This window comes from Anopheles cruzii, chromosome 3, assembly GCF_943734635.1.
Source record: "Anopheles cruzii chromosome 3, idAnoCruzAS_RS32_06, whole genome shotgun sequence".
Lineage (NCBI taxonomy): Eukaryota > Metazoa > Arthropoda > Insecta > Diptera > Culicidae > Anopheles > Anopheles cruzii.
The window spans coordinates 78,471,516-78,488,709 of record NC_069145.1 but is presented as its reverse complement, the minus strand read 5'-3'; the positions used below and the strand labels follow the sequence as shown (position 1 = coordinate 78,488,709).

Sequence of the window (17,194 nt, the reverse complement as noted above, 5' to 3'; positions counted from 1 at the left end):
AAGAGTGGGGCCTGTTAAGAAACCTGAATGAGAATCCATTAGTTCCGTCCACTTTTTGAATCAGTGTCTCAACATTTTTTCCCGCGAAAGGTCCTTAATGAAGTTCCCTATCGTCTTCTTCTTGCGCAAAGGGACGGTTTTTGTATGATTACCTACACTTTGGTGAATTGAAGAAAATCAATTTAAGTAGTTACTATATATTGTATCACCAACGGCTCGGCCCTTCTTGCTGTGACCGCAAATCAGTGCACTCGTGCAGTGTTTTTGCACACGTGCTGTAAGCGGTCTTATCGATCGATAGGCGAATATCGCCCGAAGCCCGGCCGGCTATTTATTTATATACTCAACATATTTCTTTATCATTATCGCTTCGAGATATCGGTTCGTTTGACACTCGAAATGAAACTTTCCATCTTGGTCAGGGTTCAATATAAAGCCACAAACCATCGTTCCAGCGCAATTGGTGTGCGGACGGCTTACGATACCGGGTTTAGGCACGGACGGGGCACCGGGCATCAAGGTTAAGGTGAGACACACGCAGCCTGGGCCCTCGCATAGCTCTCTACCAGCTAGCCAACCACCGGAAGCAGCGAAACGCCACACCGAAACCGGACGGAGTCGTTCGTCGATCGATCGGCAGGTTACTGGCCAAGATCACGGGTGCTTCTTGCCCACTTTCCTTTCGCACGGGGCCACTTCCGAACTTTCGATCGGTCGTGGTTAAACACCGCGCCGCGCCCGATCATCATATTCCAGCCGACCGTTATCGCGACCCGCCGGCGGGGCCAACAGCATGATGCGATCTTTTCTCTGTTGCGAATGATGTTGTTTTTTGTTTGCAAAACCGGTGGAGACCGAGTCAACATAAGGGATTGACCCTTCTGCAACAATCGGTCAATGCCACAGCTGGCGCTGGCGGGCGGGGGTTCCCTATTAAACCGGTCGATCTTTCTAACCGGTGTTTTTCAAGATGGACCTTTTGCGCCCATTGGGCAGCGAGCAACACGAGGCATTAAACGGCGATTAAGGATGGGCGCGCAAGATCATTCATGGGGTCTTTATATGCAGAATACCGAAGCCGGGGGGCTCTATAATTGTGTGGTAAACCTGGCTGGAGTCGCCTCATCGGGTGATGATCGCTAAATTGCGGGGGTCTTCTAATCCTGTGCGTAAATTATAATAATTTTACTGGCACTTGTGGACGCGCCGAGCATGCTGCTTGTTGGTGGGAAGCGTATTTCACAATAATTCCACAGCAGACACGGGAACGTGACACTTTCTCTCCACGCTCCAGCGCGGACTCTCCACAGCGGGACCAAAAGACCGACCCCCCTTGGTATCAATTTCTCCGAAGTGTCGCCCCCTTCGAGGCGGCGTATCATTCGGCGCGCCGCATTGATCGGTTTTCTCGTTAGCATCCGAACCGCCGCGGGCCGCCAAGAAACGAACCGCACCGCGGCTGCGGTGATAAAATTCGGAAATATACTGGCCACCCCGGCCTCAACTAGGCTAGCGGGGGGAAATTGAATAAATTCCTCGGAATGTCGCCGTGGCCACCGGGTCGGATAGAGACCCGCCAGGCAATGATCGTACCTGGAAGGTGTGTCCCGGACGGAGTGAGTATATTGATTAGAATGTTGAATGTGTTTCCCTGCCGCCTTCCTATGGCCCTCGCGATCGAACGATCGTGAAGATGTCTGCCGGAGAAGTTTATGCTAAAATGATGTTTATTTATAGGAAAAGAAATTTCTTGAAACCGTTCCCCGCGTACTGTTACGGGTCTAAACGTCTCAAAGCAGGAATGCCAGTAATTTGAATTTTTTTTCAACGATCTCTAGCTTTAACTTAACACAGTAATTGCTCAGTGCGTTGCTATTTGCAGTGCCATAAATTTTATGCATGCCATAAGGGGAAAGCAAACAAATCAATTATGAAAGTTGACACGTTTCGCTGCCGAAAACGATCATTCGATCCTTCATTAATCGCGACATTGTGACTTAACGAAAAAGGCTTCACGCAAGCTTGAACATGCGCATCCCACGAACACACAGCGCAGTACCTTAACTGCTTCCAAACGGTTCTAATAATTCATTCAAAATTCTGCAAAACCCCCGGGGTCTGCTAGCATTCCACGGGGTCGACGGGATGATGATGATGATGATGATGATGAGACCCACCTCTTACCCCAACATAGGTTTGAGATAGGCGAGACAGTTATCGTTATGATATTAAGATTTCAAAAAAAACGAAGTGGTGGCATCGTTGCAAGACACTCTAGAACACTCTGTCTGACTCTAATCCATGCATACAGCGGTATCCAGCCATTTCCATAAGGAGGAAACGCATACGGAACCACTCTCCGGATTGCCCCCGTAAAATCTCCAGTTCTTTCAATGTAGCCGGTTCCCTAAAACTATTGTAGCGTTAGGGTACCACTACCAAGAACGGCCGAAATTACATTTATCTAGGACATTTACAGTACATCAAAAAAATCGTCAATGGACGTATTTGATGTACCTGTCCCGCGATAGCACGAGTGCAGCGAGAGTCGTTCTACTGTTGAGTGTCTGCTTCAACTGTCCACTTTTACGCGCGCGCGTCTCAAAAATATGTTGTCTCATTCATGTACACTATTTTATTATTTTAAATCATGATCAAAAATCAAAGTTCTATGAAAAAATTTTCCTCATCATCATCCAGCTTCCGTTGATGAGTGCAGTAGTTTACAAGTCTATACAATACAATACAACATTTACCTAACTACTTCTTTGACGTACAGAGCGCACCTTCGTTTAAACTCCCGAATATTCTCTGTATTTACTACCTCTTTGGGCATTGAGTTGAACCATTGGATACCCTTTACAAATAAGGAGTTGCCGGCAATTCTGGTAGACATTTTTACAATTCTTGGGTCTTGTGCTCTGCGTGTGTGATGTTTATGTACATCACATCCCCTAACTATTCGTTCTCCTAGATAATTCGGAAGCATGCCCCTGACTAGTTTGTAAATAAATATCATGGTGCGATACACCACCAACTGTTCTACTGACATCCATTGCAGAATGTCCAGCATTACCGATGATGATGCAGAGCGACCATAACACAAAACTACCCTCATTATCCTATTCTGTAGACGCTGAAGCCTTTTTATTTGAGTCTTCGTCCCGAGAAAAAGGATTGAGGAGCAAAACTCGAAATGTGGTGCAATAATAGCTTGGTAGAGGCGAACTTTACCAAGCAGGTTTAAGGATCTTGAAACTCTGCTGAGCACTCCTGATTTTCTTGCTACCATGCGGATGCGAAATGCGCCAGACCAAAATGGATACCAGAAGAAGGCAACAAAACGTTGGGGTCTCTGGTGTGTTGGTTGGTGGGTTCTCTGAAGCCGTTAGGAAACCGAGCATAACAGTCGATGAAGAGAGGGTCCGTAACGGGTTTCTTTTGGACTCCGTTCATCCCAAAGTCGTCGTACGCATGGCTTCATTCAAATCTTAACCCGACGACGACTCCTCCCGCGGGAACGCTGGCTGGGATCTCGACTTACCGTGCGCATGATGATGCCACACCGGGATGCTGTGGTGCCGAAATGAAGCAAACCAAAAAAAAAAAACAGTCATCTTCTCTCGCCACGCCACTAATTCCCATTTCTCGTGTGCGCGGTGGCGGTGGTCAACCTGTTCTGCGTGTGTCCCGCATCCCCCGGAACCGGTTATGAATCGCTGTCCGCGTCCGCGGTGGTGGTCTGTGCACATGGGAAACAGTTCTCCTTCGTCGGGAGTTGTTAGGAAGTTTTCGTCGTCTTCCTGTGGGTTCCTTTTTGGTGCGTGGCGTGTCGTATTCAATATTTCCGGCATCACGTGGCATAGCATTCTCCCGTATCACCTGCGACGAAGGCGTGTCTCCGAGATTGAAGAAAAATTAAATTAGTTCCCGAACGTTCTTCACACCAAACACACTCCCGGCCGTTGGTGGTCCGCGATTGTTGGGCGTGCGGTGGCTTATGACAAAAAGCGGGGATCGGCAGTCCACAAATTGAATTCCTCCACGGTCTTTGGCACGTTTTTTATGGTCCTCCCGAAACCGGGATTAATGTTGAGAAATTAATTTCGAATCAGCTACGTGACTGTGGAGGGATTATATACGAAATGGAAGCCGGCGGACACTGGAGGAGGAAGTGTCTCCACGATGCAATCACGAGAACGTGCGGAAGAAACAAAAGCGTTCTAAGTATCGTGGGCCGAAGATTTGGTATTTTCGGGACACGTTTGGGCGGACGAGTTGTGGACGAGGATCTGCAACTGAAACAAGTCTGTCGCGTGTGGTAGGCGTGATAAATTATAATCAAAAACAGCCATCGATTTTCATGCTTCTCTCTATTCGATATTGGGAAGCACACATATCGTAACCGGTTGTCATCCCACACCCCGGCTGCAGACGCGCCTACGCTGGAGTCTCCAAATTGGGACCCAATCGGGTGATATATTTACGCGTCCCCGCAGCGACATCTTCCTGCTGCTTGAAAACGTGGGCACCCGTCGGGGCCAGCCCTCTGATATGTGTGTTATTACGAGAAGAATAGTGTCGGTCGTTTGTTGTACCACATCGGATGGCTAAGAACGTCGTAATTGAATTGTAAGAAACCATACGCAAATAGCAGCTTCAAGTAGCTCGGTGTAGGGGTAACCCAATTGTTGTAATGTCCCCGGAAGACCTACAGCAAACGCGCCCCCCGTTCACACACGGTCTGAACGTTGGGCACACGCTCCTCTCTCGTCTTCCGGTTGGGACCAGGGGCCATTTTCAACACTTTGTTAGGCAAACTAAACGGCAACGGTCGCGATGCTTGTCGATCATTGGTTTTTCCACATCCGATCAGCGACGGCGTGACGACGAGTGTGCTGGAATCGATCCAATATACTCCGGAACGCACATTCCGTTCTGGTGCAGCGAACCCCGGTGGCGGCCCACATTTCTGTCACAGTCAGGAAACGAAACGGAGCGGAACGCGCTGGGTCGAATGGAAAGCTGTCACCGTTGTTGGACTACCGTGCATCGTTCGGCCACTTGTTAACGAACGGCATCGGATCGGAAAATGTGGCATCCGTCAGAGAGAGAGCAAATTCCACTCTTGTTGCCTGGGGCGGTGTCCAGACCTCTCAAAGGGCAAGTGAAATACGAACACTGTGGGGGGTGGGTTGACAACATATCCAGTGCTCTCTGTGGCATGCTCAACCCAATATCATTCCCTGATTGGCTGACACTTTGTTGAATAGTTAAAAATGGTTCTTCAACCCTCTTATTTGATGTGTTGTACTTAAAAGTGCCATCATCGAATAGATCACGAGATCGCAGATGAGGATCAGAAAATAATCTAGATCAGCCAGCAAGGGTTGTAATAAAGTAATTACTCTTTGTGATCATCGATTCAACTCGTCATGAATTTTGCGCGCACTTTCCATAATTTCTGATCCGACTGTGTGTGCCCTGTGAGCCCTCCTAAGCTGCATCCACATCCGCTTTGTGCAGTACCAGGGTGCAGTTTAGAGGCACAACCCTCTGGTGTGTTCCGTTCACAATGGAACGCGCTATGATTCATGCCGCGTTTGGGACAGGGCGGTGTGAAAAGTGCACCATTGTTTCAGACCATGGCGTGCAGGGGGCGAGTCCAAGAACCGACGGGAAATTCATATCGACGAGTAGGGGGTTCCATTGACTCTATTCGTTACGGTAGCAGAGCCCGAAGAGGCAGCTCACGAAAGGATGGATTGATTTATTGGAACTCGAGAACGGAAAGTGTCAGAGTCGATGCACAACTCGAGGCGCGCGCCGAGTCATAAATTGGCCCATAAATATTGGGTGTGTGAAACAGTTATTTAGAGTTATTGGGAATGGCTTAAAACTGAGTGAAATGTTTGGTGCCAGTGGACCGCAACATAAACCTGTCTTCACAGGAGGACCCGCCTGCGAGGACCGCCTCAGTCCGCAGAAGGACCGTGGCACACCTGTGGCCAATGCGATGGTTCTTGAGGTGCAAATAAATGGAACCGGAAATTATTTGCACCACAGACACCGTCTCGGCGACTTCTGCTCTTCGCATCGTACTTGTGGCACCCCAAAAACGTCTTCGTCGTCACCAGGCGTCACTCCTCCTTCGCCCACAGTTCGGACACGAAACGTGTCAGCGATGACGCGAAACTAATGGCTTGTGGGATGTTTAGGAAGTGTAGAAGGCGTCTTATTTGTGTACCACTCGGTGCGGTGCGTTCTCCATCTTGGCCGCAGTCTGGGTTTGGGTTTAATTAAAGATAATCGTACGGATGATGCAAGCGGCAACATCGCCCCGAAGCATGAAACGCACAGGGCGCTGGGGAGGCGGGTGTGACATTGACAGAGGCATCGGCCAGATGAGTTGACAGAAGTTTGCTGACGGGCCGATCCGAGTTGCAGTGCACGGTGGACCTTCGTATGACTGATACGGTTTGTTTGCTGAAAGCAACTGTCAGCTCCGGAATGCCAACCGGAGTTTAACGAGATGCTTAGGACGGATGACATTGAAATTTTACGACCACTCCCGTCCGAGCTGCACCCCCCAAGATCAGTGCTGCCTGTCTGGAGTTCTGGAATGTAGGGGATTATAAATAAAGGTTCCAATGTTGAGGTCATGTTGAGGCATCAGCACTCCGCTACGGATCTGGCAGAGCACTACTCGCCTAATGGTCGCTACTTTCAACGGTTTAACGGGGCCCTCGATTCGCTACCATTTCATTAGCTGTCCAACCGTTCCATCCTCTGGCGGAGCGTGCGCCGACCGGAAGAAAAGGTGTCTCCATATCGTCGATCGATTCGTTCCGATTTGGGAAATGATTGTAGACTGGACCACAGTGCCGCTGATTGCCACCGCTCGCCGTGACCGGTTGTAAAACATTAATGAATGAGCACACGCAGCCAACCCGGGGTTGAAACTTCCTCCTTTGCCCTTCTCATGGCCGTGACGTGCCCAGGAGGTCGCGAGAGAGTTGGGCCGGAGCCGCTGGAAGTCTGCGGCGTTCGTGCGGAATCCCGCGGAGGTGTTGTTACTGGTGGCGGCATCCCGGCCCTTTCCTGGGCAGGGCGCTCATCACATCTATCACGCACTTTCGTTCAAACTTCCGGCCGCCGGAAGCCACGATTGGAAATCTACCAGGGAAAGAGTTAGGCTTGGGAACTGGGGCATAAAACACGATGCCATGCTGCGTTGTGTATTATGCATATGTGCCGCCACCACGTTCGGTCAATGGGCGATGAGCGAAGGAATAATAAATGAATTCGGCACCGCACATTCTATACTCTCCAAATTGGGCAGGTATCGAACCGTGCTGGCGGCGACTCCGGCATCCTGGGTATTTTGCGGAATGCAGCATAAGATTTGTTATAATGGCCAGACGTGTCTCTTCTATTTCACCAATCGAAAAAGGCACGTTCCGGTGCCGGAAGAAGTCTTGGAAAATTTAGGTCAAGCCCAATACAGTAGTTCTCTTCTGTCCGTCATGCGCTGCCAATGCGAGAATAGTGGAGAACTTGATTAATGATGGACAGACGCTTCGGACGTGAGCATTTCCGGAAAATGAGCCATCAACGAGTCGGGAGGTGTTTTTTTCGTATCCTTAAGCACACTGCCAAACGATTGGCAGTCCGGTATTGTTATCGACATATAGTTGTTTCTTGAAATATGTTACGGACAACGATAGAACCTAATGGTTTTGATTGAAGCCCATAATGCCCACAAACATTAATGAAGAAAATTCTTTTACCTTTTCATTTCAGAACTGTTTACACGTCCAATGTCCGTAACCAGGTGAATCCTGCGGAACCGTGAACCTTATCGGAAGTCTGCCAAATCTTTTTGTGAACCAAATTTCAAGCGAAAGGTAATAAGGTAAAGTGCACTCCTGCAAAACTCAACAACACACACACGGACGGACGGCCGGCCAATTGATTCAAACGAGACTGACATTTAGCGCAAATAGGCCATCGCGATCGCGTCGTGCGTTGTGTGGTCACCAGTTGGTGGTTGGCGAAGCAATTGCGGTGCTGATTGTTGTCCGGCGGCGGCGGAGAGCATCATTTAAATACATCGAAATAAGTCAGCCGCTCGGGGGGCTCCGGTGGCCGTCGCGCGGCTGCGGGCGGAGAGTGTGTTTGCAAATTGATTTGACTTCAGTTGCGGGTGCATTCGCGGCGCGACAATATTCTGGGGAAGCGAAAGGCCCACGGGAGCGCGAATCCGAACCTTTTTTTTGGAGCACCAGAAGAGCGGACGGGGTTTGTGTTACGGGATAAATTAGTAACAACCCGAAACGGTTGAAACAACGCGCCGAGTCAGGCCGTATACACCACAAAAATGTCACATCACAGCGACGATCAGCTGCTGCAGGCCGGTAGCGATTCGTTTTGGGAGCTGAACAACTACAAACGTACCACCAAGCGGATAGAGGACGGGTACAAGTGAGTAATCAAACAAATGAGGCGCGCTAGCACCAGCATTCTAACCGTTCTACTTCCACTTTCGACAGACTCTGCACAGAACTGCAAACCCTGATCCAGGAGCGTGCCGAAATCGAGAAAGCATATGCCAAAAATTTGAAAGCCTGGTCGAAAAAGTGGGGCGAACTGATTGAGAAAGGTAAGCCAGAAGTAGCGGCAGATCCCGTAGCTAGTAGCTGCAGATGGGCAAAAGGCAAATTATGATCGCTACTCTAATTTATCGCGCAGTCTGTTACTCTATATGACCTTCAGGCTTAAGTGATGCAGCTGGTGGTGCGCCGCCATCGGACGGAACGCGGATGAGGGCCGTATCGTGCCGTACGTGGGAAGGTGTGCCATGTTTACACACGACAACAACCGAGGTGCATTTCGTGTTCGACGGATGAGCTAATAGGACTCAACTGCTCGACCGTGAAATCATCCGATCACGCCCGGAGTGTGGCGGTTTGTGGTGATGATCATCATCCCGAAACGCAGATCCCCGCATGGTTTTTATCACTAAGGGCTGCTAATGAAACTGCGCACCGGCTCTTCTGTGTGCAGTTGCATGTGGGAAGCGTTTTTTTTGTTGTCTCTCGTTGATCGAGAAGCGCCCATCAATGAGGCCCAGTTCTGAGACCAGAAGCGTGCGAAGGTCGAATAAACGCCAACCCCCGAACTGTGAGCTGCTCAACCACCTCCAACGCCAACGAATGGGTGAATTTGTGTCCATTTAAAAATAGCGCCATAACCTTCTCCGCTCTGGGCGTGTTATTCATAGATTACGCATCACCAGCCGTGCACAGAAGCGTCTTAATTTATCACTTTCCACCACTTGACGCTTTTCTCCATGTGGTCGGACGTGGCAGTGGCACCATCCAAGAGTGACGTCGACAGGCGCACGACAGATTCGTACGGAAGGGAAGCGAAGCAACAAATCAGCGAAGAAACGCGTGTTTGATGAAGCGCAAAATGACTGACAAATGATCACCTTTGGCCATGCGATGCCCGAGTTCGGATGTGTCTAGTGCGGCACACTGATTTCGTTCGCCAATGTCATTAATCTCCGGCATGACTTCAAGTCGATGCCATCAGGAATCAGACTTATGGCTGCAGTTATGCACACGGCAAGGAAAAATAGCCCACTAACGAACACAAATCCTGTCTGACTAGGCGAAAAGGCGAAGACTCCAACAACGGACTACCCACTGAGGGATCGAATGGATCGAATGGATCGAATATTTTTATTGGTACTTCCCAAATGTGTGCTCCTTGGTCCACTTCTTCAAGAGAAGCCCCAAGAAACCAATCGTTGGGTCATCGATTTTTCAATTAGCCGACCTCTCGTATGCGCCTTACCTTTTCATGCCCCGCATACCCAAGGTTCGAGCTCGTGCACTTCATAAGGAGGGAAGATTTGGTTGTGCGTCTTTTCTGCTTCTCCACAGTGTACAACGATACGTGTGGCCGTTGGCACGAACCGTGGAGGTGTCCTTAATTGAGTTACGTGGGTCAAAGAGGTCGAAAATGGGCAACGGAACACGTATGGCATGGTGTATGGTCGTCGAACAGCACAGTATGACGATAAGAAATCGGAGAAACGATTACAATGTGTTTTTGGTTTTTGCACTCTTACTTATCATCGCGAGCTAAATTAGAAGGAAGGCTTATATCGGGTTGTGTAATTATGAAAGGATTAATTAATGCATCTCTCTTTCGCTCTTGTATCCATTAGGACCAGAGTATGGAACCACGGAAGCAGCCTGGAAGGGAATGCTCACCGAAGCCGAACGACTATCGGATTTGCACCTGAAGATTAAGGCAAACCTTTGCACGGATGTTACGCTTCAGATTAAAGAATGGCAGAAGGATAATTACCACAAGGTAAGACTCGCGGCGCTTGGCAAAGGGTTGACGATGAAGCGTGCAATGTTTACCTTCAACCTTCGGGTGTCCCGTAGTCAATGATGCAAATCAAGGAACGCAAAGAAATGGAGGACCAGTTCAAACGGGCACAGAAACCGTGGGCCAAACTGCTGGCAAACGCGGAGAAAGCGAAAGCCGACTACCACGCGGCCTGCAAAATGGAAAAATCGGCCACTAATCAGGAACGCAACGCCACCAGCGACTCGTCGATGTCCAACGATCAGGTATTGAGTGTAGTGCAAAACAATGGTTCAAGATGTTTAACCTATCGGGGTTTGTTTTGTTCTGTAGCTGAAAAAGATGCACGAACGGGTACAGAAACTAAAGGACGACGTGCAGAAGTGTCGCGATCGGTACGAGCAGACGCTGAACGAGATCAAAGAGTACAATCCCGTGTACATCGAGAATATGACGAGCGTGTTTCGAAAGTGCCAGGAAATGGAGGAGACGCGACTGTGGTTTTTCAAGAACGTCCTGTTCTCGATACACAAATGTCTAAACATTTCCGAAGATCCGAGCTTGCCGCAGATCTACAAGGAGTTCCACCACACGATCAACAATGCCGATCACCAGAAGGACCTGAAGTGGTGGTCCAACAATCACGGTGTCAACATGGGCATGTGTTGGCCAACGTTTGTGGTGAGTCGAGCATTGCCTTTCACAGCTCCTGTCGCCCAACCCGTAAACCGGGGGCACATATAATGAGTTTGCGAATTTTTTTACCATCCTATTTTTTCTAGCCGCTTTCGGTTTCCAAATTGGTTTTCTCCGTTTTTCCTTCACTCGAATGTGAATGCTTTTTGCAGTGCATGTTATTTTTGTTTACCTTCCTTACCTGCATTTCTCGTTACATCGTTAAAACATATGAAACACGTGACATGCTAAGAATGCTGTCTACCTCTTAACCCTAGGTCTGGTTGATGAAGAGTATCTGTTTACTACCAAACCCATCTATACTGATACTTTTGTCTGTGCACATAATGTTTGGTTTAATATTTTGTGTGAAATTTCAACTAATAGATTTTATTGTTTTACAATCTCTCGAAATACCGGTGGGTGAGATGGCGGGAAATGGATAACGCTGCTTACACGCTGCTGCTGATTTAACAAAGCATATTCTCTATAGCATTTTCAATCATATATATTGACTGGAACTATCAACCGACTTCCCAAGCATTTGCTTAACTTTCTCGTTCCCAACCCTACTCTAATGTACGAAGTACGAAGATGTACGAATGCACGAAGTTTTCTTGTGCTTCAGCTTTGGTCCTCGCATCAGTACAGACTGATAACTTTTAATGACCCATAGCCATCGGTCATATTCGGCTTCTTCCTTGACCTTTTTACTAATTGTATTCCATTTTTTCTTTTTCACTTTTTTCTCATTTTTTTTTCATCATCCATTAATCAAACTCCTTCCATGCAAACATAAATTAAACATACGCATAAATATACAAACACATCTTGTGCAATCGGTGCATCCTGAATTTTCCATCCACGCCGGGGCGTTAATGTCCACACCGTGCCCCACGAACCCTACCCGCTCTAAACGCCCGTCACCCACCATCGCAAAACCAAACGAACGGACAAAACAAAACACTGTTCACGCCTTTTCCAGGAGTACACGGAAGAATTCCGCGACATTGCGAAGGGAATCAAATCCAAAGAAGCTTTACCCGCAGCGCCGATCACGCTCATTCATCAGCGACCCGTTGCCGAAGATGTGCATGTAATTGTTTTTTCCTTGTTTTACCTACCTTTTGTTTTATCATATACACACTTCCTGTATTAGTTTTAGATTGTTTGACGTGTTTTTTAAATGTATTATGTCGCTCAAGTTTTCGTTCCCACATAGCTTTTTTGGTTTGTTTAGCAAGTTTGGCTTCAGTTTTGCGTTTTTTCTTCTCACATTTGTTTTGTTGATTTGTGCGATTCCATTTAATCCCGTTTGATTTTCAATCCCGTTTTCAACCGTGTCGTTCGCAAGACTTGTGTTCGTTCAAAATAGTTACTCATATTTGTGTCGTTTGGATGATCGGAAACACACCATGCTGCGCGTGTTACAGAACGTGCTGGTAGAGTAACTGCGATTTGCTCAATTTTGCTTTCTATTGCCATAGGTTTTTGTGTAGTTTTATCGGTTTATCAGGTAACATGCGGCCGTTTGTAGAATTTATGTAACAGATGACGTTTTTATTGCAACGCAAGCGAAACTTAGTGTTGGAGTATAGATTTGGCAGCTTACGTTGCTTTTCATAGTTTTCTTGACGTAATTTAGCGCATTGTTTTGCTTGCATGAATTTCCGGAATATTACTTTTGTCCAGTAGAAAGCCTTTATAGCAAAACACAGCGTCGATCGTTTGATATTGTAGACTTTGGCCAGTATTAAGCGCTATTTGGAAGTTGTAGAACGAGACCAGTTTTGACTAACAATGTCGATTAGTAACAGTATGACATTTGTAACGTAATTTTCCCTTTACCTGCCCGTTGGACGGGATCGCCGGAAAATGGTTATCTAGGAGTATCCACCACCAGCGGCAAACAACAACAAACTCGGTGGAGGCAATCGGTCCTCGACGGCACTCAGCATCAGCAACACGACCAGCAACAATCGCACCACACCGACGCCGAACAACGACTCACCGAAATCGGAAACCGCCTCAACGAAGAATGAACCGACCACGACGCCAACGCGGAACTCGCCCGGCCGAGTCGCACCGGCAGTTGGCGCGGTTGTTACGTAAGCTATAATGTACTGTCCCCGATCGGATAACATTTTTCTGACGTGTCCCGTATTCGTGCCCCAACAGCAATGGAAACTCTGGAACGAACGGTAAAGCGAATGATAGTAATCCCTTCGAGGAGGAGGAAGAGTGGGACGAAGGCGACGGCAACGATAACCTGCTGGTGGACAACGGTGAACCTGGAGTAGCGGTAAAGGCACTCTACGACTACGAAGGGGCCGAAAGTGATGAACTAACCTTCAAACAAGGTACGCTTCGGTTGGGGTTGGTTGGCAGGAATGGCTGTCCATGTAAATAATTTCCGATTTATCCGTAGGAGATTTATTCGAAAAGCTGGAAGATGAAGACGAACAAGGCTGGTGCAAGGGACGAAAGGATGGCCGAGTCGGACTGTATCCTGCAAACTATGTTGAGCTGGTTGCGACGTAAATGTTTCTCGGAAAACTCACCTGTGAACGGCCACTTGTCGACAAGAAGCCGCCACAGAGAGATTGCCTTTGCACACCTTGCGGGAATAGAAGTGGCAAATAAGTTCTCCGGAAAAAGTACACGAGATATGTTAACGTAGCCGACCGTAAAGTGTAGTGCGCAAAGTGCTTTTAGGAGAATGATTTTTACGCGCGACTAAGGTTCATGATAGTGGTGCTACCACTTTGAGGAGCATGTGTGGTCAAAGTAGTGAGAAAACTGAGTATCACCATAGTCACAATCTTAAAGAATAGACGGCATAACACAGGGAAAACAGTGATCATGTTTGCGCATTAATGTCCGCCTTGGCCTATGAAGCATTTGCGTCAGCATTTTATTTTTGTCTCTGTCAGGGCCTCGAATACCACGCAAGAAAGTATGAGGCGACAGGTTGTTCGGTTGGATTTGTGTGAGGTTGCTAAAAGAAACCCGATAACTTTCAAGTAGACGGACGGAACTCATTTTGAACTGCAAACCACACGGAGGTAAACTTTTGTATGAAACTTTGGAAAATGGTGTTACAGGGCGAAGCTAATGGAAGTAAAAGGCCATAATATTGACGAAAGTCCATCACACTCACTATAAGTTTCCATGTAAATGTAGCGCCCTCAGTTTATTTCCATTAGTTGTCGGTCAATTTGATGTCTTGATCCAATAGCACTATGCTCGGGTTTGGTCTACAGAGTACTGGATAGAAATAGCTGAACAATACGTGGTACCGTTTTTCTTTTTGTACATTTTCGCGTTAAATCAAGCCTTTTACAAACATTAAAAAAGCGGACGTCAGGCGGGTTTTTTGCTCAACGATTTGAGAAGTTTACTACATCCTTTTGGGTCTTATAAACCGTTGAGTAAGAATGAAGATTCTTTTATTATTTTACATTTCGTTATCCTGGCTCCCATCGGAGTGGAATAAACTTCAGGAATCATGAATATCAAATATTGCCCCACGCAGGTTTTTAGTTTACAGTTTTCTCGTTTTTGTTCAACTTTTGCAACAGGATCAATACATGCACCCAATTTTATAGTTGAAATTGTGTGTCACATTTTTACAGACCATTCGATTACGCTATAATTTGCAAAACTAAGAAGTGTGTAAGATTCTAAACTTTCGTCATATCGTAGAATCTAGCTCTGTGGTTATTTTTGATAATCTGTACGACATTTTATGGGAAACTGTACAAACCTTTTAGAAGCAAATCAAACAGTGAATTCTCCCACCAGCTCCAGCAATATACGTCACAGTTCAATAAGGTACATCAATTCTTCATATAAGAAGGTTATCGCAAAGCCTAAAAAAAATCAACTGGAGCAATGTTTAGAAGCCACGTTTTTTTTTATTTTTGAGCCTTGGGATTTTCTTTTTTAATGGTTCTTAGTTTACAAGAATGCAGCTACGAAGTGAAAGAAAACAAAAGCGAAAATGTTCGCTCGTGGAAATGGCAACGATCAGCGGACTCTCTTGGGGAGTAAGTGACCAACGCTCTTGCAAACATAATAATCGATACTTTCGCCTCATGTTTGTTGCGTTGAAAGAAAACTTTTAAAATTACCTGTTATTTTATTGTTATCGCAGGACTTGTCAATGATAGATGAATATAATAAGAGCGATACTGAAATGGCGTATGTTATATGAAATCAAATATGCATGCATTACGGAGAAATAAGAACATACATCAACTAAAGTAGCGGTGCGATGAGCAAGTCGTATTAGTAGTGCTCTAAGGGTAGGGTGTAGCAATGGTAGCGTTCAGTAGTGGTAAACATGGTTCAAACTGCGTTGAAACAGGATGGTTTGCTAATGGAAAGCAAAACGAAATGTTGTGTATTATATTAAGTTTGAGGACAAAAATATATAACGAAATATATTAAGTAGCGTTGCGTTGTACCGTAGATCGCAGAAGGCGTTCTGTAAGATTTGAACGAAAAGGTTAATTTATAAAATCAGTAATACATCAAGGTAAACCTTGCTGCGTGTTCTTTGCCTTCGCTTCTCGAGCTCCGCAGATTTTAAAGAAGAAATAATATCACAGCAGTTGGGCAAAGTCAGCACAAACATCGTAAATATGGCGAAAAGGATCAGCAAACCCGTGTCCCGTACAGGATCTGCCGATATGGAAAGCGTTTTCCATCAGACGGATGAGACATTTTACGAAACTCAGTACCTGAAGGGTTTTCCAAGCCACGCACCAACCAGTGCCGGAAACAGTGCACCACCATCGCGGGACGACCGCGGAGCACAGATGAAGAAGATTTTCGAAGGTGAGGACAGTAAAAGCAAGGAGCAGAAGTATCGCGAACATTGGCATCAGGTACACCGAAGTCGGCAGGATCCGGTCGGTGGCCAACGGTTTCTTCGAACGGTAGAATCGATGACAGCCGTGAAGGATTTGAGACACGGAACCAAGAGTCGCGTCGAAAACGATATGTCCAGCATATTATTTCCCGGTTATGATGCTGTTAGTACCGGTAGAAAAATTTGTTCCCGAAAAAAAAATCCCGAAGCTGCCTCAGAAGTTCCGTAAACTGTTACGAGATTAGACAAGTTTTGCCCAATTTCTGTTTAATCGAATAATGAACCGGCAGAAAATGGTTAAAACATTTATTTTCCTCATTTAAACATTAAACATTTAAAAAATTCCTCAAAATCGTGCTGTCAGTAGCGTTGGTGCAAAACAAAATTAATAAAATTACATCAATAGTTTAATAACTCCACAACAACTGTTCCTACCAGCGTCATTTCATGTTTCCCTGTATGAACAAGACTAATTGTATGTCCTTTGGAAGGAGCGTTACTCGTCCTCGGTGGAGCGTACAACGATAGGCATCTTCAAACACCTGGACAACATATATTTCGGCCGCCTCTTGCAAACACAGCAGCATGTCGCGCGTAACTTTCAGATGAGAATTGGAATATTCGATCAAAATTTCGCGTATGAGGCGTCCGAAGGACATCTTTGGAATCAGATTATGCACGGTGCTTTGCAGATGAACAATATCCTTAATGAGTTTGAAATTTCGGGGAGCTGCCTGCTTTCGGCGTCCCGATTTGCCCTTTGTCAACGGTTGGGAACTTTGGTCTAAACTCGTGGCCGCAGACGACGTTGAAATGGTTTCCGAGTTTGGTAGGATTGGCGTGCTCGATATGCGGTGCTCCCTGCCGCCGGTGGTTGCATTCGTTTGCTTAGAACGCGGACTCGAATGCTGATGTGAAGGAAGGAAGGAAAAGTTTGGTTTCGATTGGTTAGTGTTGTCCTGCGACAGGTCGTCCGAAATGTCTTCCTCCTCTTCGCCCATAGCATATCGTAATTCTTCGTCATCGAATCGGCGAAATTCCGGACGCGGTCGGTTTATTTCCGTTGCTGTCTTAGTCGTTGGTTTTGCCGGTTGTGGTACCGGTCCGGTCGTAGGATTTTTTGGTTTATTGGAAGCTTTCTTTTTCCGTGCTCCCATGGTCTTCACTGAGAAATACAGATTACGGAACCAATGATTAGAACACCATTACCAGCAGCTTCGAACCTTTGCTATTTGTTTAGTCAATGATGGCCGAACG

General features: G+C 46.8%; 2 protein-coding genes across 3 annotated transcripts in view; one reads left to right on the top strand and one right to left on the bottom strand.

Moving 5' to 3' along the window:
* Nucleotides 1–15,593, top strand: part of LOC128275264 (protein kinase C and casein kinase substrate in neurons protein 1) — a 30,796-nt gene extending 15,203 nt beyond the window's left edge. The window contains exons 3-11 of one of the 2 annotated variants that reach the window (XM_053013708.1): nucleotides 7,804–8,484; nucleotides 8,553–8,662; nucleotides 10,238–10,386; nucleotides 10,464–10,652; nucleotides 10,720–11,067; nucleotides 12,047–12,157; nucleotides 12,949–13,169; nucleotides 13,240–13,421; nucleotides 13,490–15,593. In XM_053013708.1, coding sequence (XP_052869668.1) covers nucleotides 8,381–8,484; nucleotides 8,553–8,662; nucleotides 10,238–10,386; nucleotides 10,464–10,652; nucleotides 10,720–11,067; nucleotides 12,047–12,157; nucleotides 12,949–13,169; nucleotides 13,240–13,421; nucleotides 13,490–13,602 — 1,527 coding nt within the window. In that variant the 5' untranslated portion in view covers nucleotides 7,804–8,380 and the 3' untranslated portion in view covers nucleotides 13,603–15,593. The remainder of the gene's footprint in view (nucleotides 1–7,803; nucleotides 8,485–8,552; nucleotides 8,663–10,237; nucleotides 10,387–10,463; nucleotides 10,653–10,719; nucleotides 11,068–12,046; nucleotides 12,158–12,948; nucleotides 13,170–13,239; nucleotides 13,422–13,489) is intronic. The other variant, XM_053013709.1, reaches the window with a different exon arrangement.
* A 784-nt stretch (nucleotides 15,594–16,377) lies between these two features.
* LOC128271061 (histone H3-like centromeric protein A) lies at nucleotides 16,378–16,966 on the bottom strand. The gene has a single exon (XM_053008494.1). The coding sequence runs from the start codon at nucleotides 16,936–16,938 to the stop codon at nucleotides 16,378–16,380; it is 561 nt and encodes a 186-aa protein (XP_052864454.1). The 5' UTR covers nucleotides 16,939–16,966.
* Between the last annotated feature and the right edge of the window lie 228 nt (nucleotides 16,967–17,194).

Bases quoted from the DNA above. Each gene is read 5' to 3' on its own strand.
- LOC128271061 (XM_053008494.1), bottom strand. From the start codon at position 16,938: ATGGGCGAAGAGGAGGAAGACATTTCGGACGACCTGTCGCAGGACAAC.